At 36.5% G+C, this 24646-nt stretch overlaps 3 protein-coding genes across 4 annotated transcripts in view; 1 reads left to right on the top strand and 2 right to left on the bottom strand.

The window, feature by feature from the left end:
- MED12L (mediator complex subunit 12L) overlaps positions 1-24646 on the top strand; it is a 357853-nt gene that overhangs the window by 241321 nt on the left and 91886 nt on the right. The gene's annotated exons all lie outside the window — the stretch shown is intronic.
- Positions 7679-9632, bottom strand: P2RY13 (purinergic receptor P2Y13). The gene is made up of 2 exons (XM_033204347.1): positions 9549-9632; positions 7679-9071 (listed from the first exon to the last, which is right to left on the bottom strand). Exons 1-2 carry the CDS (start codon positions 9591-9593, stop codon positions 8055-8057), a joined length of 1062 nt encoding a protein of 353 aa, XP_033060238.1. The 5' UTR covers positions 9594-9632; the 3' UTR covers positions 7679-8054.
- The window catches only part of P2RY12 (purinergic receptor P2Y12), a 47327-nt gene continuing 39932 nt past the window's right edge, over positions 17252-24646 (bottom strand). For both annotated transcript variants that reach the window (XM_033204364.1, XM_033204356.1), the window contains exons 2-3: positions 21007-21171; positions 17252-19271 (exon numbers count right to left, since the gene is read on the bottom strand). In XM_033204364.1, the coding sequence (XP_033060255.1) occupies positions 18229-19257 (1029 nt within the window). In that variant the 5' untranslated portion in view covers positions 19258-19271; positions 21007-21171 and the 3' untranslated portion in view covers positions 17252-18228. The remainder of the gene's footprint in view (positions 19272-21006; positions 21172-24646) is intronic.

Below are 24646 nucleotides of genomic sequence, written 5' to 3'. Positions count from 1 at the left end.
CATAGTATTTGTGTTATAATCTCATTTTTCTGTATCACTAGTCTCAGATGTATCTGTTTCTTCTTCAAGGAAAATGCACATAGAAAGGGCGTCATAGTCTTTTATTACAAAACAAAGACAAGCAGGGATCTAATTGCAACATAGCTCAAGGTGATCTCTCTTGAATGCCCATGTTGGTCTTTTCTATGTGGCTGGAACACGCAACAAGGATTATAGTAAAACCTTTGCCCAAATCTTACTGTTCCATCTCTGTACACAAGTCATTCTAATTGTGGCTCACATCCAGTAGCTGAGAATTTGTGCTGAGTATAATTATCAGAAACCCTTTAATAGTCAGTCGTTTGACAAGATTGGTATCATTGGGTCCCTATGCTTGAATTACTGTGTTTAATCTGTCATTTGAAATTATTTGTATTTATCAGGTCTGCTTTACGCAAAACACCTTTTTCTGGTATGAGAACTTCATTTGATTAAAGGGAAGGGGGATGATTTGAAGATTGAGTCTGAAGATAAGGCTGCATCTCTGACTGTTGTCCTTTTACTGATACTCCTTTCTATATTAATATATCTTTATATATTAATCTATCTCATTGCTTTGTAAATCTTGCTTGTGCGAGAGGCAGTGTCCGGCTGTGACAAGACTAGTGATTGGGGTCAGGTAAACTCCAATTTGGAGCATCTCCACTTAGTAGCATTTTTTACTTTGGGCAAGGCATATCTTCTTCTGAAAATGAGCATGGGAATGCCTGACATGTAGGGTTGTAAAGCTTAAATGAGGTAATCTATTCAGGGTAAATATATACAGCGTAGTTCCACAGTGTTTGGAACTTGGTTGGCATTTAAGGAAACAGGAGCAGTTTGTCTTTTGTCAGAAGGTGAAGGGAGAGCAAGTGAATGAATGGGGTGTCTGATGGTAGAGTTGGAATGATATGCCTCAACTCAGAAGTTAAGGTACATCCATAATTTTGGTTGCTTTTAGAAAGCTCCTGGTTTCCTATTAGTGACAAATTGCTGATTGCTTGAAATACTTTTGACATTTTTTTTTTTTTTCCTGTAAAGGAGGAAGTTTGGACTTCTTTATTCCAGACTGTCTGAAATTGTGGGAATCTATAAAAGCTGAGGTTAGAATATATGGGGAGAGAAGGGAGGTCATCTCAGTAGGGTTACTGTGTTCAGGTTAAAGTTTCGTTCACTCATAGTTTGGACATTTTTGGACTTAGGAAACTCAGTTGTGCAGTTAAATAGAATAAAAAAAAGATTTAAAGACCAGTGACATTATATGTATATATGATATAAAGTCAATACATAAAGCTAATATTAAAAAAAACCCAAAGCTATAAAACCCTTCAGAAATACATTAGATACAATTACTTAAGATCGACACCAGTAAGTAAAGTCATATACAAACATTTAACGTTTAAACTGAAGTTTAAAAATAAAGGTGGACATTCTGTTATTATGCCTCAGCATGTTATATTTGTCAGTTTGAGTTGTATTATAAGAGTGACAAAAGTTCACATGCTCAGCAAGTTATGTAATTTTTAAAGAACTGGTTTACTTCTTTAAGTCTTAAATTTAGTTTCCTTTCTCTTTCATATTATCTTTCCTTTTTCTTTCCCTTTTATCACTCCTCGCAACTGTCTCAACTTCCATTCCTACCATTTTCTCTTAGTGTCCCCATCTCTCCTCCCCCTGCCTTCCTTTCTTCCCATCTTATTTTTTTCTATAAGGACTTCATATTAGAATGAGAATGGAGGCAAGGAAGCAGAAACCCAGGTTACATGGATACTGAAAATAGTGGTACACCCAATTTCTGACCAAGGCTGGGTTCTCTTGCCTGTGTGGTTACACCCAACTATTTGATTTGTACTTCTCTGTTTGCTATTTCACATGGAGCATGTTCACTCTGCACATCATAGCATAGGAAATAACTATTCTACATGTTCATAGAAATCCCTGGGAAAAGCCTAACTAATATAAAAGCTGATTTGTTTCTCCAAGTCTTTCGAGGCAGGGTCTTGCTCTGTCATCCAGGCTGGAGTGCAGTGGTGTGATCATGGCTTACTGCATCCTCAACCTCCTGAACTCAAGTGATTCTCCCACCTCTTTGCCTCCCGAGTTGCTGGGACTGCGGGTGCACACCACCAGACCCAGCTAATTTTTTTTTTTTTTTGTATTTTTCATAGAGTTGAGGTTTCACCATGTTGTCCAGGCTCGTCTCAAACTCCTGGGCTCAAGCAGTTCACCTGCTTCGGCCTCCCAATGTGCTGCGATTATAGTTGTGAGCCACTGCATCTGGCCCCCCCATGGAACTCTTTTAAACTGACTTATCCATTAATGGAAGATAATAGTTGCTGCTTCTTCCTCACTTCTCATTCACAAACTGGAGCTCACCCCACCTCCACTTCAGAGTTATCATTGACCTTATAGTTGTAGATTCATCACTTTTGACCTCTTTAGAGTGTATGATTCTGTTGGCTATCACTTCCTCCTTGAATCTCTCTTGTTCCTTGGTATTCAGTACACTGGACTTCCTGTTTCTTCTTTTAATTCGCTAACACTACCTGCCCCTCCCAGTTCCAAGGCATCATCCCCTGTTCCTCTTCTGTCTGTTCTGACCACGAGACTTGTGTAGTATGGCCTCTGGGGTTCTCATCTCGTTCCTTTTTCTCTCCCTGTCTCAAAAAAGACTATTCCCTCCACCTCTAGTCTATTTCTATTTTTGGAGCCAAGGTCCATGTTTTGGCCCAGCTCTGGGCTCTTTGACCCTAGCTGTCTCACTGATGCCTTCAAATGGAACATACCCCAAATCTGCTTCTGTGATGATGACCTAGCAAATCATTCAAGCTAACGATCCTGAGAGAAGTCAACCCTCAATTAGAGAAGAAGGGGGTGGAGGCATTATGGATCCTATTGCTAATATGTTTTACATATTAATCACGTTTCACTTAGAGTCCTCCACTTTCAATGGTCTTGGACTCTGACCTTAAAACCTCTCTTCCTGAGAATGTCTGGAAGGCCCATGTCAGATGTTTTCCCCATAATTCTTGCCTGCATACATGGAAGACCTCTTTAATTAACCTGGCCCCACTGGCTCTTCCTTCAGTCTAGAATCATCCTATAGCTGGTCAATTGATTTTCCTAAAGCACAGCCCAGAACATGTGGTTCTTCCCCTTAGAAACCTTTAATGACTCATCAGTGAAGACTAGATATCCCAGTACAGTGCTTGGCTGTACAAGTCCTGCATCTTTGTCCCAAATGTATTCCCTATGTCACGTGGTGCAGGCTCAGGCCCCCTGCAACCCTCACGAGGGTCCAACCACAACACAGTTCCACACCTACCTGAGCCTGCCTTGAAACTGCTCATTGTGCCGGAGGGTTCCCTTTTGAATGCTCTGTTTTCTTCAAGTTCCAGTTCAAATTTCCATCTCCTGTGAACCCATCTTCATTTTCTCCATGTGGAATGAATTACCTATTCCTTTGAACTTCTGTGGTGTGTCTCTCACACCTCTTATCACATCTCGAGTCATTATCATCTGTGTTCCTTACCAGTGTTCACCTTCTAGAGACACAAAAGGTCCTGTACCCAAGATGGTGATGAAGGAATGACTGGCTAAATGAACAAATGAATCCATTCTTGGGGATTTTACTCCCCCTGAGCTCTCAAGTGCTGGAGGGACCCCTGAAGTAATTGTAGGTGCCACGATTGCATCATTCATACCCCCAAGGTTGTTGAAGCCCATTCATGTTGAGACTTCTCTCTTCCCCTCTAAGAAACCTCCTCCTTATTCTCCCTAGTGGGGCCTTTGAGGAATTTTGCTAAGTCTGACATGACAGAGAGGTGGTGACCAGAGCAGCTGAGGTGTTGGTCTTGAGACCACCTGCCTGGGTTTCAGTCCCAGCTCTGCCCCATTTGTTGGTGAGTGATGTGTACCATGGGCAAAGTGTATGTTTACTTTGTGCTTCAGTTTTGTTCCTGTTTTTAACTGGAGAGCCTGGTAGTATCTGTCTCATACTATTGTAGTAAGAATTAGAAAGATGATAATCTTTGTAAAGAGCCTGGCACACAGCAGGCATTCAGGAAATGAGTGTGAGCTGCTTGGGTAAGATCCTGGGAGGTTCTCGTTAGCCTCTAGGTCAGGGCTTAAGACCTGGCAGCATCTGGGCTGGTTACTACCCACACAGAAATGTATTGTTTTTGTGGGGTCAGGGAGCATGGGGGTGGCTACGGAAGTTCTGTAAATAACAGGAATTATAGCATGGGAAACTGGAATTGTGAATTCTCTTGAGAAAATTAGATCTGAGGTTGTAAATACAGTGGTTAAGAATATGGGCTTAAGGCCGGGCGCGGTGGCTCAAGCCTGTAATCCCAGCACTTTGGGAGGCCGAGACGGGCGAATCACAAGGTCAGGAGATCGAGACCATCCTGGCTAACACGGTGAAATCCCGTCTCTACTAAAGAATACAAAAAACTAGCCGGGCGAGGTGGCGGGCGCCTGTAGTCCCAGCTACTCGGGAGGCTGAGGCAGGAGAATGGCGTAAACCCGGGAGGCGGAGCTTGCAGTGAGCTGAGATCCGGCCATTGCACTCCAGCCCGGGCAACAGAGCGAGACTCCGTCTCAAAAAAAAAAAAAAAAAAAAAAAAAAAAAAAGAATATGGGCTTAGAAGCCACGTCTCAATTAAAGCCCCATTCCTGCAGATGGCAAGCTCTGTGACCTCATGCAAGTTACTTAGCCTTTCTGTTTCTCAACTTCTTGATCTCTAAAATGAAGATAATAAGCATTGCATAGCTTGCCTGGGATTATTAAAGGAGACAGATATACTGCTTTTGTCGTTTTGATGGGTCTGACAATCTGTATTTTGAGACTCCAGCCGATTCTGGTAGCCACTAAAATTTGCAAACTAATATGGCACATGTGTTCTGTATTCATATTACCTACATTTGGTTTCTATGTAAAAGCTCAAATATTGAGATATGTTTCTGGGTACTTCCAATGATTTGTAAATTCTGCACTTTCCTTAGTAGGGCTACTGTCTTCTAAGTATGTTTTTTCTTAAATAATAGATAATACTGGCTTTGGGTTTTTTTGCTCTGGATATTCTGCTAATATCCGTGTGAACTTTGATCTGTTCACTTGCTGAAGGAATACAGTTTATGTCGGGGTAAGGTTTAAGTATTTTAGAAAGAATACCTTGGAAAGTTATGAAAGGAAAAGCTTTTAAATGGATATGGAATGTAATAAATAATGGGATTAATAAGACTGAATGATTCTTTTAAAGTTATAAGATAATGACTTTATCTACCTTTTGGCTTCTATGAGTTGAGAATTCTCACTTGTTCTCTGCCTCATCTTTCCCATTTTACAGTTACTTTCCTTGGTTTCTCAAGAATTCTGCCATGTGTGGGAACTGCACTCCCTTCAACCCCGCTCTTTCTTGAAGGTTATTGAGAAGACCTTATCCTATGTATTTATAAAAATAACTACATTTTAACTTTTGATGAAAAGCTTTTGTATTCTGAGCTCACATATTCTATCCAAAGCTACTGTTTTCTTTTACTCTTTTTGGTATATCATTTATGGCTATATTGTAGCATCTTGTTTTTTAAAAAATATTTTAGAACTTAGTGTTTGTGATTGCTAGTTTAGGAAGTTCTTCATTTTGTGAATGTGATTTTGAGATATCTCTACTATGCCTCTTCACCAAGTTTTTGATACAATAGATTATTTTATTCTACAGATCAGGCACTCTGCTTTGAGTGGAATATTATAATGGAATGAAGTATTTGTATTTATGGATGACAGATTTGCTTTTGGAATTTATCTTGAAAGATCTTTCCTAAAAATTGTATACTTTAGGTGTACCCACATTAAGTAGAGATTGAAAATGTCATTAGAGGCAAAATACATAGGTTACCCCACCAAACACACCTCACTGTTTAACAAAGGTAGCTTGGATGCAGTTCTTTACAAGATTATAGTCTACTTGTGACTGTGTAATGTACTCAGTAGAGGTAATACAGATTTAGTGACATCCTTAGTAGTAATGATTATTTAATTCCTTTATTTGAGAGAATGATGATCAGACATCAAGAGTACTTTCTAACGGTGATTCTTATATGCTATAGTTACACATTTTGCTTAACCATTATCAATGGTACATAACTAAAGAATTTTGTCAATAGCTTTGAAACTTGGCATTTGGTTATTCCATGATCTGCCGTTGTCATGATCATTCACTACTGAACCCAGGAGCACCACAATTTTCAGGCCCTACATACATGTTACGGGAGAGTAACTGGAGAGAGTTTGAGCTTTCATTTCAATAAATTTATTTTGTTTTTGGATAATAAAAAGATCAATGAGAATTGGCTTCCCTTTTGCTTCTCTAATACATAAAATAAACCAAATGGGCTTTATTTTATCAAACATTTATTGATTGCACAATGAAACAGTCTCTCCTTTCAAAAATATACATCGGTTATTAAAGAGTAGATACAAAGGTGACGGAATAATTATAATACAATGTGATAAGTTTATTAATATAGGTGTGACAGCATACCCAGGAGGGGGTGATTGGGTTTGAGGTGATGGTGGGATGTTGGCCAGGTAGTATTTCATGGACGAAGTGATGGCAACATAGGGTTTCACAGATGGATAAGAGTCTTCCAAGTGTACCAGAGGGAAATATACATGTGTAGTCCCAGAATGGAGCATGGCATTTTCTGAAACTTAGAAATGTACACAAGAGTATAAAGTTCAAGAGATGGGTAAGTAGCTAGGAGGTAAGGCCAGAAAGGTAGACAAGTTCTAGGGCTGTTGAGGCCATGGAAGAAGACGTGGGCTTCACCTTATGATGTTCGTGTTAGAGCTCATGGCACATTTACAGAGCTTAACTACTCCTTCCTGTATTTTTTCTAGAAGATGTAGACTCTTATCTATCATTTCAGAAAGCCGCATTTTATTTTTTGAATCACAAGGGATGCAAGAAAAAATACCAAGGTAAATAAGTACAAGCAGGTCACCATCCTTTGAAAAAGCTCCCAATATGGATGTTACTGATTATGGGTCGGCAATTCCATCTTTGTGTGGATCAAGAATACCAATTGTATTTAAACATCTGTAGACCATAGACTGGAGGGCATATTGTGGGAGATACCAAGAAAACCTGGCATATCTGTCTCTCAAGAAGCTTTAACATTTTTAGGGGATGCAGTCAAGAATATAGCTAACTAGAAAAGGGGGATCTGCATTGAGAACCCCATCACACACCCAAACAGTAGAAGTAATTATTTTTAACCAGGAGGGTGGGACAGGGGCATAGAGGTTGTGGCAATGCCAGGAAGGCATTGCTGAGTGGTGGCATGTTTAACCATCATTAGAGTATTTGCTGGACAAAAGGAGAATTCCAAAGAATAGTTAACACAGCATGCTCACACTTGAATTGTACACTCTTAAGGTGTAAGCAAAGAGGCTTAATAATGGTGCTTGTGCCTCCTATGGTATATTATTGTAATGTGAAAGAGGCTGTTTGTAATTGTAAGGGGAAAATCCTTTACCCAGGATTTCAGAGATCTTGCTGACCCACTTCAGTTCCTCAGACTCTTTAAATCTGCATCCCTTTCAACCCCTGGCTGCAGTTTTCAACAACAGACTTCAGGAGTTGAGCTTCCCCCTCCCAGCACATATCTACATTTACAGGGCACAAAAGCAGTAGTGTTGTGTGAATTGTGGAAAATAATGTGAGAAGGTGTTTGGAGGGGAGGTTTGTAGGGATGTACATTTCTCCTTAATCTTTTCCAAAGTGTTAAAGTGAAATGCTCTTGAAATAATGACCTCTAGTGGCCATTTGTGTCCTGTTGCATTCTCTTAGTAATGGTTCATTCAGCTTATGAATAGATCTATGTGGAGTTAAAATTTATGTAATCTTTTCTGTGCACTAGGATAATGTAAGAGAGCATTTATTCCAATCTTTTCTTATTCATTAAATTTGATTTCCACATTATCTACTGAAGTCTCATCAATAAATAGAAGTTAACCCTATATACAATTGTCAACCTAAGGTTATATTGTCTGTCTGACTGCTATGATTTTCTTGGCTTGATGCTATGGTCTTTCTCCATCGCATACATGGTAGCTTTTCTGTGAATTTTTTACATAAGAATATGTATATTAAGGGATCCATACAAATGTTAGTTGCTGCCAAAAAGAGAGTTGTTTCTTTAGCAATAAATAGTTGATTTTGCAGTCTACAGTCAGTCTTATTGTTGGTTTGACTATAAGTATATGGAACTCTGGTAAAATGAAATGGAGCAAAACACACAAAGAAGACAGCCACGACAACAAATACTTTGCCTTCCAGCTTTTTGTTGTTTTTTCTGTCCTTACTTTTTGACTTTCTGTAAGAATCGTATACTTTTTTTGCAATAACCACATAAAACACAAGCATTAGGACAAAAACAGTCCAGAAAATAAACTGGGATATGTTATTTACTATTTGATGCCATTTCAGTCCCAGAGGCCCCTTTAAGGAAGCACACTTTTTCACAGACGATGGTGTTGCTTCCTTGTTGCTCAAGATCATATTCGGCAGGGAGATGAAGAAAAAAAAGGACCAGGTGAAGACTGAGACCGTTTTTGCAAAAACGGTTTTTTTAAGGAAAATATTTTTCAAAGGTCTGATGATCTTGAGGAACCTGTCAAAGGCTATGAGACCTAACAGCACGATGCCCACATACATGGTCTCATAAAATATCACTGAAGAGAGACGACACACGAAAGCTCTGAGCTGCCAGGGTGCCAGGTGTGAGTCAGAGAGGATTTTGAAAGGAAGCGTGAGTGTCATTATCAAGTCGGCCACCAAAGTGTTTTTGAGGTAGATGATGAAGGTGGAGGAGCTGGGGATGTGAACGAACACCCACAGAGCCAAAGTGTTCAGCAGGATGCCAGTGAAGAAAACCACTGTATAGAGGGCTGGGAATACCAGCTGTACTATCCGAGTGTCTCTGGGGCACCGCTCAGATCTGTTAAAGCCTTGCATCACTGTGGTGTTCATTGCTTCCAATGTCACCTGTTACCAATAAACATATATACAAACAAAAGAAAACAAAAATCCTTTCATGATTTTCAAAGGCTATTTTTTAAAAACAGACTTTAGGTTTATAGCATATTAACATCTTGCATTTATCCAACGCTTTCAATAGATGTGTTGAGAAGGAAAATACTGTTTTCTGGCTAGAATTTTTAAAGCATAGAATACATTTTTGGTACTTTTGACAGTAACATTATTTTCATATCCTTGTGAAATCCAAATAACAGGTTCTACCTCATTCACAGGTGCTACTGTTAGCCATAAAACAAAACACTGTTTAAGAGATAATAGTACATTATTAATTATTACTAATACATCAGATTGCTGTAAATTATGTAATTTCTTATGCTCATAAACTATGGTTTGTAGAATATTAACTTTAAAGCACTTTTTTCCCTTAAGCATATTCTGCCTTTTATATAAGCAAGCACACTCATAATAAAAATTGAAATTCACCTTTGGGAGGATACTCAGTTTTCTGTGTCTTCTTGCGGCAGTCATTAGTTCAGCTTACAAAAGAGCATGTGAAGCAAATGTTCTGCTTTCTTATAGTGGATTTCCTTCCTTATTTTTACTTATGTAATGTGACCCATGAGAACCTCTTCGTATTCAGACCTTTGGGCCATTTGCTAATACTCTCTTTTAGTTCAAATTTTCATACTGTTAATCTGTGACTTGAATAAAGAAGCTTATTTGCAATTATCTTTAAATTTCCTCATCATAACTTTCTTGAAGTTTATCTTCTTGATCTGCATGTTCAGTGAACTTTTTGAGTGCCTCTTGTATATAGTGGGAAGTAGAAACGTGAAGAAAATAGTCCCAAATTACAATCAAGTAGGAGAGTAAGACTACTTAAAATTGGACAGAATAATCTTCTGTATCCTTGTAAACTGGATTTTCCAGTAATTTGTGTTCAGGAGGACAGTACGTTTATTTTTGTAGATATTTGTCTTAGTCTTCTGGTTTTGAGATCTCTGAGAGTTAACATGATGTTGTCTAAGAGGTGAAGACTATTAGAGCCAGATTTTTGGAGTTAGAATCCCAGTTCCACCAATTAACTGTGATTAGATTATAGACAAATGATTCAACAGCTCTATGTCTCAATTTCCTCATCTATGTAATGGGTTTGAAAATAGTATCTACCTCACTGTGTTATTAAGAATGAATCGATTGCTTGGAATAGTGCTTGACATGTGGGAGGCACTTTTAGTGACTTTTAGTCCCATTGCCATGGGAGTGAATTGCAAATCTGGTTAGAGATATTATAATCTTTCACTTAGTAGAGGGCCATTTTTGAAAATCTTTTCTGTATATTATGAGTGCAGAGGGCTTCAGGAATTTCATCAATCAACATTGGGCCAATATCTGTCCATTTCTTCTTTTAACTCTCTTCAAGTTTGGAAAGATGTATTGGTGCTTTTGTATAGAGAAAGTTGTCCTTGGCCAAAATCTACTTGCCAGGTAGGCATAGGAAGAGCGGAAATTAGGAGATCTTATGGAGGATGTGGAGTTCTCCATGGTGAGTTTCATTTCATGTTTCTTGCCACAAGTGTTACCGTGGAGTTAGACGAGACTGTAGCGTTGGTTGATCACAAAGTTTTGGGTGACTTGGCTTTGGATTCTGAGAATAAAAACTTAATATACCCCTGGACATTTTAAAATATGGGCAATACAACGTCCAATAGTTTTGATTAGACTACCCAATAATGGCACAGTTTGAAAAATTTCTCTTTGAAATAAATTAATCCTTGGGAGTATAGATTCAAGATTTCATTAATGTAACAGAACATACATGTATGTCTTAAACATAAATGTATATCTTTTTGTTTGCTTCAGCAGAGGAAAAAAAAATCCTTTATTTCTTAAGTAGAGAAATTTAACCTGCAAAATTAATTGTAAATTTTCCTATAGCCCCAGATCCGTAATCTAAAGGAAGATCTGGAATCGTTTTTCTTTAAAGAAGAGAAATTCTCTGCAGGATAATTTCATAATCTGAACACTGGAAATCACTTCTTGGTCAAATTTCAAAACACTGAAGTGTGGGAAACTTTGCAAAGAGGAACTGACTTACGGTGCCTGTTTCTAGAGTTACGGAAATAGATTCTCTTAAATGTGCTAGATGTCAAAGTGTTTGACCACAGTAAATATCCAATAGATCATTCATTTCTATATATTTATGCTTCTTATGTATTAGCTGATTTTTCCTTAGTTTGCAGCCGTACCGTTGCCTGCTGGGGAGGCCTTTTGCCCTTGAGGGCACAGCTGAGAACTGCTCAGCAGAATGGCTAGGCGCCAGAGTGCCTGGGCTCAATTCCTTTTTCCGATTCTTTCTTTTCTTGTGACCTTAGGCAAGCTGCTTATGCTCACTATGAAATGATTGCCTTATCTTTACAATAAAAAGAAGTAGTAATATTTGCTTTACACTGTTGTTAAAAGAATAAAATCAGTGAACATTCACCAGTGATTAGAATAATGTCTGTCATGTGGTAGGTATCATGTTTCTTGTTAAATGAAATTGAAAGAAAATTGGAATGTTGTGCATACATATGGTGATGTCTCACGAAAGGAGAGAAGAATCAAAGAAGATACAGTGAAAGATCCCAGAAGCTAGGAGACTATCAAATGGGAATAAACTAAACATTTAAGATCCTATGGGGCTCTAAGGATATGTAGTTAAAAATCAGTAAAGTCTCACTAGCTATACTGTTTTAAGTGATTATATTATCTTATTTAATCTTTAACAATCCCCAGAGATTGGTCCCATTTTTAGAGAAGAGAAAAAAGGAAATGCAGAAGTTAAGCCGTTTTCCCCAAATCATGCAACCCAAACCTGCTGTAAAGTCACACGGTGGGTCTGGTTCCAGAGCCCATGCTTGGAACCTGCCTCACTCCCTGCCTCGGAGTAAGCCATAGATAGGGTGACAATGGAATTGGTTGCCAAATTCTGGAGTTCTTGAGCTGCAAGTTCCTGATGTGTGAGAAGGAAACAATCAGCCACAAAGTTGAATGGACTTGTGAAACTTTCTGCCAACGTAAATTGAGTGAAAGCAGTATGATCAGAAGGGATACAAAGAAGATAAAATGAAAAGTCCAGAAATTAGTTTCTAGCCAGATACGAATAAACTACTATTTCCATTTGTAGTCTCATTTGGGATTTCTCAGTTGGATCAAAATAGACAGTTCAAGGCCCATTACCATGTAAATAATATGTGAAAAGATGAGGAAGTATTTGCTTTCATTTGGGATGAAAATTGAAGTAGGAACTCTTATACTTCTATACTCTTAGAAAAAAAAATAAAATAAAAGAGATATGCAGTTAAATAAAAAAAAAAGAAAAGACTTTTACTTCCCATCAAAGTATACCACAGTACTTTGTCAGATTATGTGAAATTGTTTTAGAAATTCCATACAAGACTAACTAAAAAGTGGTAAACTAAAAGTGGTAATAATAAGCTGAAATAAGTTACACTTTTTATTAATGTAGCAATCTATTTTTCTGAATAAGAACAATAGTAGAAAATACCTACATGTAACTAGAGATAGACAATAAATTCACTGCTATTTGAAACATTTAATATTTCACATTTTTATTGTAAAAGGAAATTATATGTTTAAAAATTGAAATACAAACATATGTAATAGAAAGTGAAAGTTAATACCCCTTACATATACATGCCATTATACTTGTACAAATATATTTACATTTATTTACATATTGGATTTTTGTTTCATTCCATGTTAGTACATGTAGACTGACCTGATTTTTTTTTTAAACTTTATTTTAGGTTTAGGGGTACATGTGCAGGTTTGTTACATAGGTCAGTTGTGTTTTATAGGGGTTTGGTGTACAGATTATTTTGTCACCCAGGTAATAAGCATAGTACCGGCTAGGTAATTTTTCAATCCTTACCCTCCTCCCAGCACCCTCAATGTAGGTCCTGGTGTTTGTTGTTTCCTTCTTTGCGTCCATATGAATTAGCTCCCACTTATAAGTGACAACATGTGGTATTTGGTTTCCTGTTCCTATGTTAGTTTGCTTAGAATAATGGCCTCCAGCTTCATCCATGTTGTTGCAAAGGACATGATCTCTTTCTTTCTTATGGCTGCATAGTATTCCATGGTGTATATGTACCACATTTTCTTTATCCAGTCTACCAATGATGAGAATTTAGGTTGATTCCATGTCTTTGCTTTTGTGAATAGTGCTGTGTTGAACATACACTTGCATGTGTCTGTATGATAGAATGATGCCTATTCCTTTATGTATATACCCAATCATGGGATTGCTGGGTCAAACGGTAATTCTGTTTTAAGTCCTTTGAGAAAAGCCAAACTGCTTTCCACAGTGGCTGAACTAATTTACTTTCCCACCAGTAGTGTATAAGTGTTCCCTTCTCTCCACAACCTCACTAGTATCTGTTATTTTTTGACTTTTAAATAATAGCCATTCTAACTGGTGTGAGATGGTGTCTCATTGTTGTTTTGATCTGCGTATTTCTAATGACATGCCAATCAAATTTAAAGTCAGTTATGCTACATACATTTAACATAGTTAAACTGCAACTGATGGGCATCTAGTTTGTTTACAATAACAATTTTTATCTATTAAAAACAATGCTATAGAGCATGTATGTGTCCATATATTTTTGAGCATTTTTTCTAGCATATTTGTAGGAAGTTTCCTAGAAGAAAGATTATTGACTCAGTCCTTCTTCTAGGAAAAAGTTATTTGTCAAAATATTAAATGATATTTTCAAATAGTTTTCCAGAAAGATTGTACCAATTTATAGTTCCACTAAGAGTGGGATTCTATGCCGGGCATGGTAGCTCACGCCTGTAATCCTAGCACTTTGGGAGGCCAAGGCGGGTGGATCATGAGGTCAGGAGTTCAAGATCAGCCTGGCCAAGATGGTGAAATCCTGTCTCTACTAAAAATACAAAAATAAGCCAGGCATGGTGGCGGGTGCCTGTAATCCCAGCTACTCAGGAGGCTGAAGCAGAGAATTGCTTCAACCTGGGAGGCGGAGGTTACAGTGAGCCGAGATTGCACCACTCCACTCCAGCCTGGGTGACAGGACAAGACTCTGTCTCAAAAAAAGAAAAAAAAATTTTAAATTAATTTGAAACCTGTAAGTGAAAAAAACATGTTATATAAATATAAATTTATTTCCTTATTGATGATAGGTGTTTTTTCATATTTTTTTGCCATTTGTATTTCTCCTGGGAATTGCCTTTTCATGCTCTTGCTCCATTAAAAAAAAAATCAGGTGATTTCTCACTGCCTATTGATTATTAAGTGCATTTCCACATCTTTAGTTCCCACTGGCAGTATTGTAATCACACCTTGAGTGTTGGCAGTGAACAGGGATCAGATGTTTTCAGTGAAAAAACGACTGAAACACCTAGGTACAAAGAGAGTTTTTTTTTTTTTTTTTTTTCCCCTGAAAGGCTTTTTTTTCACCTGTTTTTAAAGTACTGGTCCAGGGAGAACAGTCTTATTTTTAAATTTTTATTTATTTATTTATTTAGAGATGGAGTCTCACTCTGTTGCCCAGGCTGGAGTATAGTGGCTAGATCTCTGCTCACTGCACCCTCCTGTCTTCAAGCGATTCTCCTACTTCAGCCTCCTGAGTAGGTGGGACTACAGGTGCCCACCACCATGCCTGGCTAATTTGAATTTTTTTAGTAGAGACAGAGCTTCACCATGTTGGCCAGACTGGTCTCAAACTCCTGGCCTCGGGTGATCTGCCTGCCTTGGCCTCCCAAAGTGCTGGGATTACAGGTGTGAGCCTGTGCCAGGTTCCCCAGTCTTCTTTTTTTTATAGAGCCAGTTAGAAAATACTTAGGTTTTGTGAGCCATGCAGTCTACATCATAGCAACTCAGCTCTGTCATAGCATGAAAGCAGCCGTAGATAAAACCTAAATAGTTGTGTTCCAATAAAACCTTATTTATGGACATTGAAATTTGAATTTCATATAAATTTCATTCGGCATGAAATTTTATTCATTTGATTTTTTTCCTCAAACATTTGAAAAGGGGTACACATGATATTATTTATATAAGTGTACAGTGTGTAATGGGCAAATCAAGGTAACTGGGATATCCATCACCTCAGGCATTCATTTCTTTCTGTTAGGAACCACTCTTTGAGTTACTTTGAAATATACAATGTATTATTTTTAACTGTAGTCACCCTGTTGTGCTATGGAACACTAGATATTATTCCTTCTCACTAACTGTATTTTTGTACTCATTTACCAGTCCCTCTTTATCCCTCCTTCCCCATGACTCTCTGGTAACTGTCATTCTACTCCCATAAATATGTACAGCTATCGTGTATCCATAACAATTAAAAACAAAATGAAAACAAAACATTCCTAAATCCCAAGCTGTACACAAATAGGCAGTGGGCTAGGATTTGGCCCATGGGCTATAGTTTGCCAGCACCTGCTTTAGACCTTTTCTGTAAGAAATCACTGAGAAAAACTGTCAATAACCAATACCTTTAGGACTTGTAAGCCACTGAGGCTATGGGCAAGACTACATTTTGTTGTCTCATCTTTTGAATTTTTCACGTCTGGACCTGAGTCTACAGAATTTGGCTTCATTTAAAAAAATAAAACTTACTGTGGGCCGGGCGTGGTGGCTCACACCTGTAATCCCAGCACTTTGGGAGGCCGAGGCGGGCGGATCACAAGGTCAGGAGATCGAGACCATCCTGGCTAGCACTGTGAAACCCCATCTCTACTAAAAATACAAAAAAAAATTTAGCCAGGCATGGCGGCATGTGCCTGTAGTCCCAGCTACTTGGGAAGCTGAGGCAGGAGAATGGTGTGAACCCAGGAGGCAGAGCTTGCAGTGAGCCGAGATCGTGCCACTGTACTCCAGCCTGGGCAACAGAGCGAGACTCCATCTCCAAAAAAAAAAAAAAAAAAAAAACTTACTGTGAAATGTGGGATTAATGTATATATTAATATAGCAAAAACTAGAGATAATGGTGTGTTTTATGTATAATGAGCAATCCATAAATACTCTCACACTGTTTTTAATGGGTTTAGTTTGATGTAGGAGTATATGATGTCTAAGTTCCGTGAATAAAGAAATCCCAGCAAAGTGTGATTTTAGAGTTTTATATAAAATTTCCATGGCATATATACATACCCATGAAACATAAGTAATTCCAAATACTTGCAGTTATTTTTACTAAAATACCATATTACTATTAGCATTTGTTTATTTCCTTTCTTGTGGAAATTGTCATCTCAGTGACAAAGATTTTTGGGGTAGTTTGTGTCCACTCTGTAGTCTCCCAACATCTGACCTCCATGACACTGTGAAGTAGTCAATTTCAATCCATGCCTCTACCCCTGACTTGGATGGGTGGAGGGATAAGTCTGCCTTTCATTTCTGTTATATGCAAAAGAAGAAGGTTGGATTAGTTGATCTCTAGATTATCTTCTACCTCAAATATCCTGGTATTCCTATAGAACATAAAAATTTATGCATATGATTTTAGAGTGAACTGTATTAGTCTACATAGCAGAAATTGTTAGTGCTGCTTATCCCAGCAGTATATAGGTTATATATTATATGAACTGTTCCTGTATCTCCCTTGACAGTAAGTGCTCACTTTTAGTGGTGCCAGAGAAGGAAATGTGGCTGGTTGGAAATAAATATCACTTAGTAGTTAAATGAGTTCAGCTTCGTACTGAAATAGAACTCAGCAGAGGTTGTGGAGGGTTTTGATAAAAGTGATTATCATTAAAGTTCAGTGAACTTTATACAACAATACACCCTTTTATTTCTTCTGGCATTATATTTAGGTGTTGATATCTGTTCCTCCTTTGAGAGTCACCTCTGAGGATCATACAAAACTGAGATAAGTGATGTAAACTTCCACATGTGTTATATGTTTTGTTTATGTTAAAATAGCGAATATGCCTTGTGTAGAATTAGACTGCATGTTATAAGTCTGACTTGTTTTATCATTTACATTTGAACTTACTGAAATGAGATGTCATCTTTAGAAGAGACTTTGCACAATAACATGTAATAAAAGTGTTGGCATTAGTTCTTTCTTAAATGGATTTGATGTAGTTGTATATGGTAAGGTGTGTCATGGTATCTAATATCTTTCAACAAAGAATTTAGACCAAAGAATGATTTAGAGTTTAATGTAAATTTTGTATTTTATACACACCAATACAAACAAATAATTACAAATGGATCAATCACTTTCCTCCCAGTAGTTATGCTGTGCAACTTTGTAATCATATTTAATTAATTTTTTTCACTAATGTAAAATGTTCATTAACCTAATTAGCAGGTATTTTCTAGAAGCTAGTTAATAAAGGTAAGTGTCAATGATGGTATTATTGAGGTTGTAAAAAATTAGTAAAACTAGTTTCTCTAGAATTAAGGAAATATTTCTATATTTTTTAGTGTTAGAATATCATAAAAGTAACTCTCCTTATTTTAATGACTTTGATATTTCTTCTCTTTATTGTAAAGGTCTTCTTTAAGTCTCTGTCTTCTTAATAAACATAAAAAAATTAAGTCCAATCAAATACAGTTTGAATTAGTTTAAATTTAACCCTTAGGTTTTTGCTCATAATTAAAAGTTAATAGTTATTATTCTTTGTGTATCCCACTTACTTAAATTTTTATAAGTATCCCAATAGGTCAGGATTTGGTTAGGGGCTAGGATATATATACATTTTAAGTGTCATTTTTGGTAAGAAGATTATATCCAATTGATCATTCTTCCTTAGTTGATTATGAAGAAATAAAATTGTGAGAAATAATGTATTTTAAAAATTACAGTAGATATTATATATTACTCATTTTGGCAAAACTCTGCAAAACATGAATTCTGTGTAGTTTTGCATGCAGCATGACAATTGGATGTCATTTGTTTTGATACTATACAGCTACAGGTTAGATTAGTTTTCTATATTTTAACATAGCTTTTCATACTGGAAAGGTAAATGAAAATTGCTTTTGTAATCTTCTATTGTTTTAAGAGTCATTGTTATTAACTCAGTTGCTTCTTCGTCAGTTAATATTTTTACATAGTGCTTTGCTTTAATGAGTTCTGAACACAAAGAGATTGAAATATTTCCTCAGTGAATATGTTTACATTGGAGTCTCTTCATTTGGGTCACCACCATCCTGTTCTTTTTTCCTATTGTCCTGGGACTGAGATGTTGCAGAATTGGGGCACTTCAGCATACTTATTAAGGAATTTCTGAAGGACTTGCAAAGGAAAAAATAGATGAACGGATCCAGGCATGCATTTAAGGAAGTTAACCACAGAGTACTCTCTTTCACATAGAACAGAGTATTTTCAGCGGCGCAGTCAAAGACATCCCGGGTTTGGCTCAGGGTATAAGGAATTCGGGCAAAATGGAAAGGAACAAAACAAATAAAGAATACAGCAATGATAATGAAAACTTTGACGTTCACCTTTTTCCTGGGGACTTTACCTACACCCCTTGTTCTTACATATGACCGGTACAGTTCTTTTGTAATGAGTGTGTAACACACAATGACAATTAAGAAATTAATCCAGAAAATGACTTGACAGATGTAATTTACTATTTCATGCCAGACTAGGCCAAACTCTGATTTAAGGAAAGAGCATTTCTTCACATTCTTGTCTCTTGGCTGCCTGTTGGTCAGAATCATGTTAGGCAAAGAGAGTAAGAACATGAATGCCCAGATGACAACAGAGAGAATCTTAGCCCCCAAGAGATTTTTGGGGTTGGATGTTTTAAATGGCCTGGTGGTCTTCTGGTAGCGATCGATAGTTATCAGTCCCAGGAATGAAATACTGATATACATTGTGAAATAAAATATGACGGAGGTAACTTGACACACAAAAGTTCTCAGTGGTCCTGTTCCCAGTTTGGCATCACTAAGAATTTTGAATGGAAAAGTCAGAATCATGAGAAGATCGGAAATGACTGTATTCTTAAGAAAAATAATAAAGTTTGATTTACTCCGAATTTGAAAGAAAATCCTCATCGCCAGGCTATTTGTGATGAGTCCAAAAAAAAACAGGACAGTGTAGAGCAGTGGGAAGAGGACCTGGGTGATTTTGTAGTCTCTGGTGCACAGACTGGTGTTCCCAGGCGCAGAGGTGAGGTTGTCGATGGCTTGCATTTCTTGTTGGTTACCTAGAGAACAAGAGAGAGGATGGTTATTTTCAGCCTGAGGTAGTTACTGTTGCTGTTACCTCTGTATGTAACTGTTTTGGACACAGCCTTCTCTGAAAGTTGAGGTTTCTCATCTTCATTGTAGTAGTTCGTAGGAACACAGAAAACTGAATCTCAAAATATGTCATTGCAGCAAATACTGCATCTCTGCTGAAGAGAAATGATGTGAAGTACAATATGTGAAGTTACAGATGCTTAGTATTTTTTATTCGTTGAATATTTGCCTCTTAAAGCACATTTTGATGCAGAGCTCACTCATATTTATATGCAAAAGCTAGAAGAGAAATAATGAGGCTGTGCTTTACTCTTCTCTAGCTTCCCCTCCATGCCTTTTAGCTTTTTGGTTTCCATTCAGTCTTTTTTCCCCCACCATCCTTATTTCTGAGCTTCTTTTACTGTAGTACCATCAAAACATTGGAAAGAGAAATGATGGATAATTGCCCATTAGAATCCTAAAGTAATAAAAAGGGGGAAAAATTGGTATAAACTACTCTTGGGAAACTTATTAAATAAATAAAATACTGAATCAGTAAAAAAAAAAAAAAAGCTGAACCTTTTTTCTTTATATTTGGAAGATATTCCTGCCTCTATATTGCTCAGTCACTCATTCAAAAATTGGCCTCACAGAGATTCATTATTCTGCTTCAAATATTTTAACCCGTGTATCTCTTATTTCCAACTTTGCTCAGTGTTTTGAAATTGCTGCATACATTTTCTTGAATATCACTCAGTGTACATTTTAAAACAGTAAAAAAAAAAATGAGAGACAGAAATGGCCTGTGTATATATGGTCATGAGTTGGCATTCCTCAAAACAGGGCATACGTTCCAGATTTGTGGAGTGTGTAATGCTAGCTAAAATAAGATATAGGTTATTACCACAATAGACAGCTGTAAAGAAAACTAACAAGTGATTCGAATATGCTATATGGCATCTACATCTTAGAAATTTGAAATGATGTTTGTAATCTTTTTATTTCACCAGAGATAAATGAAATTGATTCTACATAAAATATTCTTAATCAGAGATATATTGAAAGTACAAATAACAAATTTTAAAAAATAACTTTCATGTAAGATATATTTAGATAAATGAATGTAGCACTTAAATTCCCCAAAATGTCCATGGAATTCCTTTCTATCCTTAACTATGGAAAGAAAGTGATTAAGAATGGCATGTTGTCACAGTATGGCTTCAATTTTCAACATCTCCTCACCTATTTAGCATTTTAAAATAATACTAAACAAAACCTAATATTCCATAATACAAGATCATTGATTTTAACCTTCCCTGCTACTGCTGTATGGTCTTAGTTCATCCCTGACAGTTTTGGAAATTCAACTTTGTGAATATACATTTTGCTTAATCTGTAAGTTATTTAACAAGTATTCTTGACATTGAGAATTTCAGCTCCCTTTATCTGTATTTAAATCTCATTTTATACTTGAGGCAAGGTAACTAAGACCATTTATATTTTATTTCTATGCTTTATATAATTTTTCTTAGTGAAGAGGTTAGTTAACAGTTGTCTGACATTAATTAGACTTGTGTTTTAATTTTTATTTTTATTCCAAATACATGCTTGCATTGATAGTTATTAAGGTTTACAATTTTAAGAGAAACTTGGAAAAACATGTACACACATATCAGAGTGTAAATACATATATTTGTCAAGTATTTGTAGAAATAACATTACCTGATAACTGTTGATTCTGGAGGATTTGAATGTATCCAGTAAATAGTAGTTATTGCATCCTGCAGAATGGCATCTGGTATTTTCCTTTTAATGTCTTAGTTTAGTTGCCAAACCTCTTTATGATAGAGAATTTCCTGAGTTTTCATCAGTAAAGTCTTGAGTGTTCTGTAGAGAAATAGAAGGAGAGGAAGAGAGGGCTTTACAATCAGAGATTGTCTTCAAACACTGGACTCAAAGCTATGCAGACTCTGAATTTCTCTCTCTCCTCTTTTAGGACTTCTGCTTTTATTTCCCAGGAAATGTGGGATGAGGATGGCTGAGAAGTCATCTTTTAAAAAGCAATTTAAAATCTTGCAGCTTTTTACTGAAACCTGCTATAGAGTTGATGGTTTATAACTTCGAGTTCTGGTTATTTTCTCTGCAAATGATAAATCCAAGTTGAGATCAAACCTTCAAAGTCTGCTTCCTGGAGATTTTAAGCTTGCTTTCTTGGGTGGTTAATTTATCTGAAATATATTGTGTACAACACTGGGTGATGTATTTTCTTCTAACAAGTAATTACGTTAACTCAAAATGTGTGCTGGTTAGGGATGTTAAGTCTCTGGCCCTTTGTTTTTTCCTTGGTTAATAATGTCATTATTTTAAACCTGTGTTTGATTAACGCCTTTGTAGGTGAAACAGCTTCCTTCTATTATAAATTAGCAGATTCCAGAATTACATTAGAAAAGTGATTGTATCCATTGCCAGGCTTATTATTTACAGTGTCCTTTGTGCTTTTCTTGAATAGAATTTAAATATAAACAGTTTTTTTTGGTTTGTTTGTTTCTTTACCTAACTTTGAGTTTTTGGGAAAATATAACATTAAATTAAGGCATCCTTGTATCACAATTATTTACAGTTATTTAACTTTGAAACCAAAAGGGCAAAAAATATGTTAGGGGTCAGATTGAAGGGCAAAGTGTTTTGCTGCTTTATGTAAATATTGCTTTGTGGAAACACGCACCCCTAGTATCTCAAACTGCAATGTCCTTCTGTTATCAGTGGAAATCATTTGTGTTGGTGCCTTTGCTGTGAACACATATTTTGGTTATTTCTTCTGCATTTTGAGTATTTGTCTATATCTTTACCTGTTAAATATCTTCATTGGTTTTTAAAATGCAGAGCAGCAGCTCTGCATCACTTGGGAACTTGCTAGAAATGCACATTTGTGGGCACCAACCTAGCTGAGTGAATCAGAAACTCTGGGGTGCCCCACCCTGCATCTATATTTTAGTGAGCCTTCCATTGATGCTCAGTACACTCAAATGTGAGGACCACTGATTTAAATGGACATAAGAATTTTGTTGCCATTTAGAACTTGAAGCTATTAATATCAGTCATTTCAGGCATGTAATCTCCAAATGTTGGTCGTCTTAAAGGGATTAGTTTGATATTAAACTCTCGGAAAGGGTTTTATTGTTATTTTTAAATATGACTTCTGTGGTAAACAATCTCAACCTTCCTTGTTTGTCAGAGACCCAAAATTTTAAAAAGAGCTTTTTTGCCGTATATACTTCAAATAATAGTTGCCAATATTTAATTTCTTATACTGTCATGAATTAACTCACTTTATTATCTCTACTCTCTGAAGTACATTTACCATCCTCATTCTCTGGATAAAGGAAACTGAGGAGCAGAGCGGTGAAGTTAGATGGAGACCCCATTCTGACCTGTGCTGTCTAGTTAGTCCTAGAATCTGTATTTGTGAATTTCTGTACCTGAGAATCTTCCCTATCACGCCCTCTCCTCAACTCCTCTCCCACTAAGAGGCCCAGGAGTGAGAGGTGAATCTCATGTGTGGGATGGCTGTCCGTCTTTCAGTAAAATAAGCACCGTACTTGCCTTTACAACAAACTGTAAATGCTAAAGGATGTTTTTGATGCTTTTTCTAAGACCATCAGATGAAACAAGGCTTATACAAGAAAATGATGATTATTTTTAACAAATCAATCTGCCATATTAAAGGAAAACTAATTTAGGTTACTTAACTCATACTACCTCATTGAGAACTTATATTTCTAAACTTCTAGAAGGGCTAACAGTAGGGATTTGAGGGCTAAAAGAAGGGCTTCAGTTCTTGATCTAAATTAACTTTATCTTTCCTCTGATTTCTGACTCACAACCACATACCTGTTTACGAACTACCTCTGATAACATTTTTTCGTTGGAGGAAGGCTGCCAGTTAGACCACTTAATGCTGAAATCTTTAAGTGTAAAGTAACTCAGTAACAGAAGTATATATTCATGTGAATAGAAGCAGAGCAAGTTATATATACTTTAATCTCATTAGTAAATAACATCAACACATACAGTTTGTAGTTATTTGTGTTAGTGTTGGGAACAGAGCTAACTTTGGTTGATTTGGTTATTTTGTATGATTGAGATGAGTTAGAAAAATGAACAGAATTTTTACTTTAAAGTGGCTTAAGTGATTTTTATTTTACCAAGTCTACTAAAGGTAGTCTGCTTGTCTGAAAATGTTTGCTTCAAATGGAATTACTTGGAAACCTGTAGTCTTTTGGAACTGGGCGGGAGGATAGAAATATAATTATGACATTTGATTAGCTCTCAGGCTGTTTTAGTTCTAGGGGTCTCTGGTTCTAAATGTGGTCATTTCGACATTGATGAATATTCTGTTTGAGGGCGTGTGTTTTAAAGCAGTGCATAGTCATGTCTGCTAGCTTGGCTTTATTCATTGGAATATAGAAATTTAGGTTAGATATCAACAGGTTCCAAAAATAATGAGTCTTGGGCATTGAAATATTTTGCAAAAAAGAATGCTGTCTTGTGACCTAGTTATCTGACATCCCAGCCTTAAGTGTTTTGCTTGTAAGTAGAGGACCAGTGTATATAAATATCAGTCATACTGTGGACTATAAGCTGTGTAGAACAAAGATTTCATATACAAATCTAGTTAAATCAGCCTCCGTTTTCTTGATTTACAGAAAATATACTCCATTTTGTGTATAGTTACTAATGATAAAAAAACAAAACAAACAAAAAAAAAACCTCTTAATATCTTCATTCCTGTAACAGTTTCATCATCCACGTGCACATCCATTTTTCCTCCCAGGCTCCAGGCTTATTCCTGATGAAACATTTATATGAACTTGTTTTATTCCAAACAAAATAGTATGGTATATTGAAAGATTCAGCTGAAAGAAATAGTGTTTTAAGGCATCTTTTAAGAGTTATTTAATAAGCTAAAAATTTTAACTAAATGCACTTATTGTTTCTAAAGAGTGGTTTTTACTGCTTTTCTTAGAGATGTGATAGGTTGCTGTGTGCATTTGACTTCTGGATATATACTGGATTTGCATTTGAAGTAGAGCGTGCAAAATTAGGGAGTACTGGGAAGTAGGAAGTGCCGTATTTTGTTTTATCAGAAGGAATTACATCTACTTCATCTGTTTTTTATTAGTGTTTGGAAGAAAGAAAACTTATTCTGAGTGAGATCTTTTTCATTTTTCTTTAAGGACGTTAGTAATTTTAAAATTCTATGATAATTGAATCATTGTTGAAATCTCAGAAAATGTGAATAAGGTGAAAGGAGAATACACAGCTCTGATCATCTTACCATCATTATCACATCTTTGTCAGC

Source organism: Trachypithecus francoisi, unplaced genomic scaffold, assembly GCF_009764315.1.
Source record: "Trachypithecus francoisi isolate TF-2019V2 unplaced genomic scaffold, Tfra_2.0 Lachesis_group0, whole genome shotgun sequence".
In the NCBI taxonomy this organism is placed as follows: domain Eukaryota; kingdom Metazoa; phylum Chordata; class Mammalia; order Primates; family Cercopithecidae; genus Trachypithecus; species Trachypithecus francoisi.
Note: the sequence above shows the minus strand (reverse complement) of the source record. Positions and strands in the feature narration are given on the sequence as shown.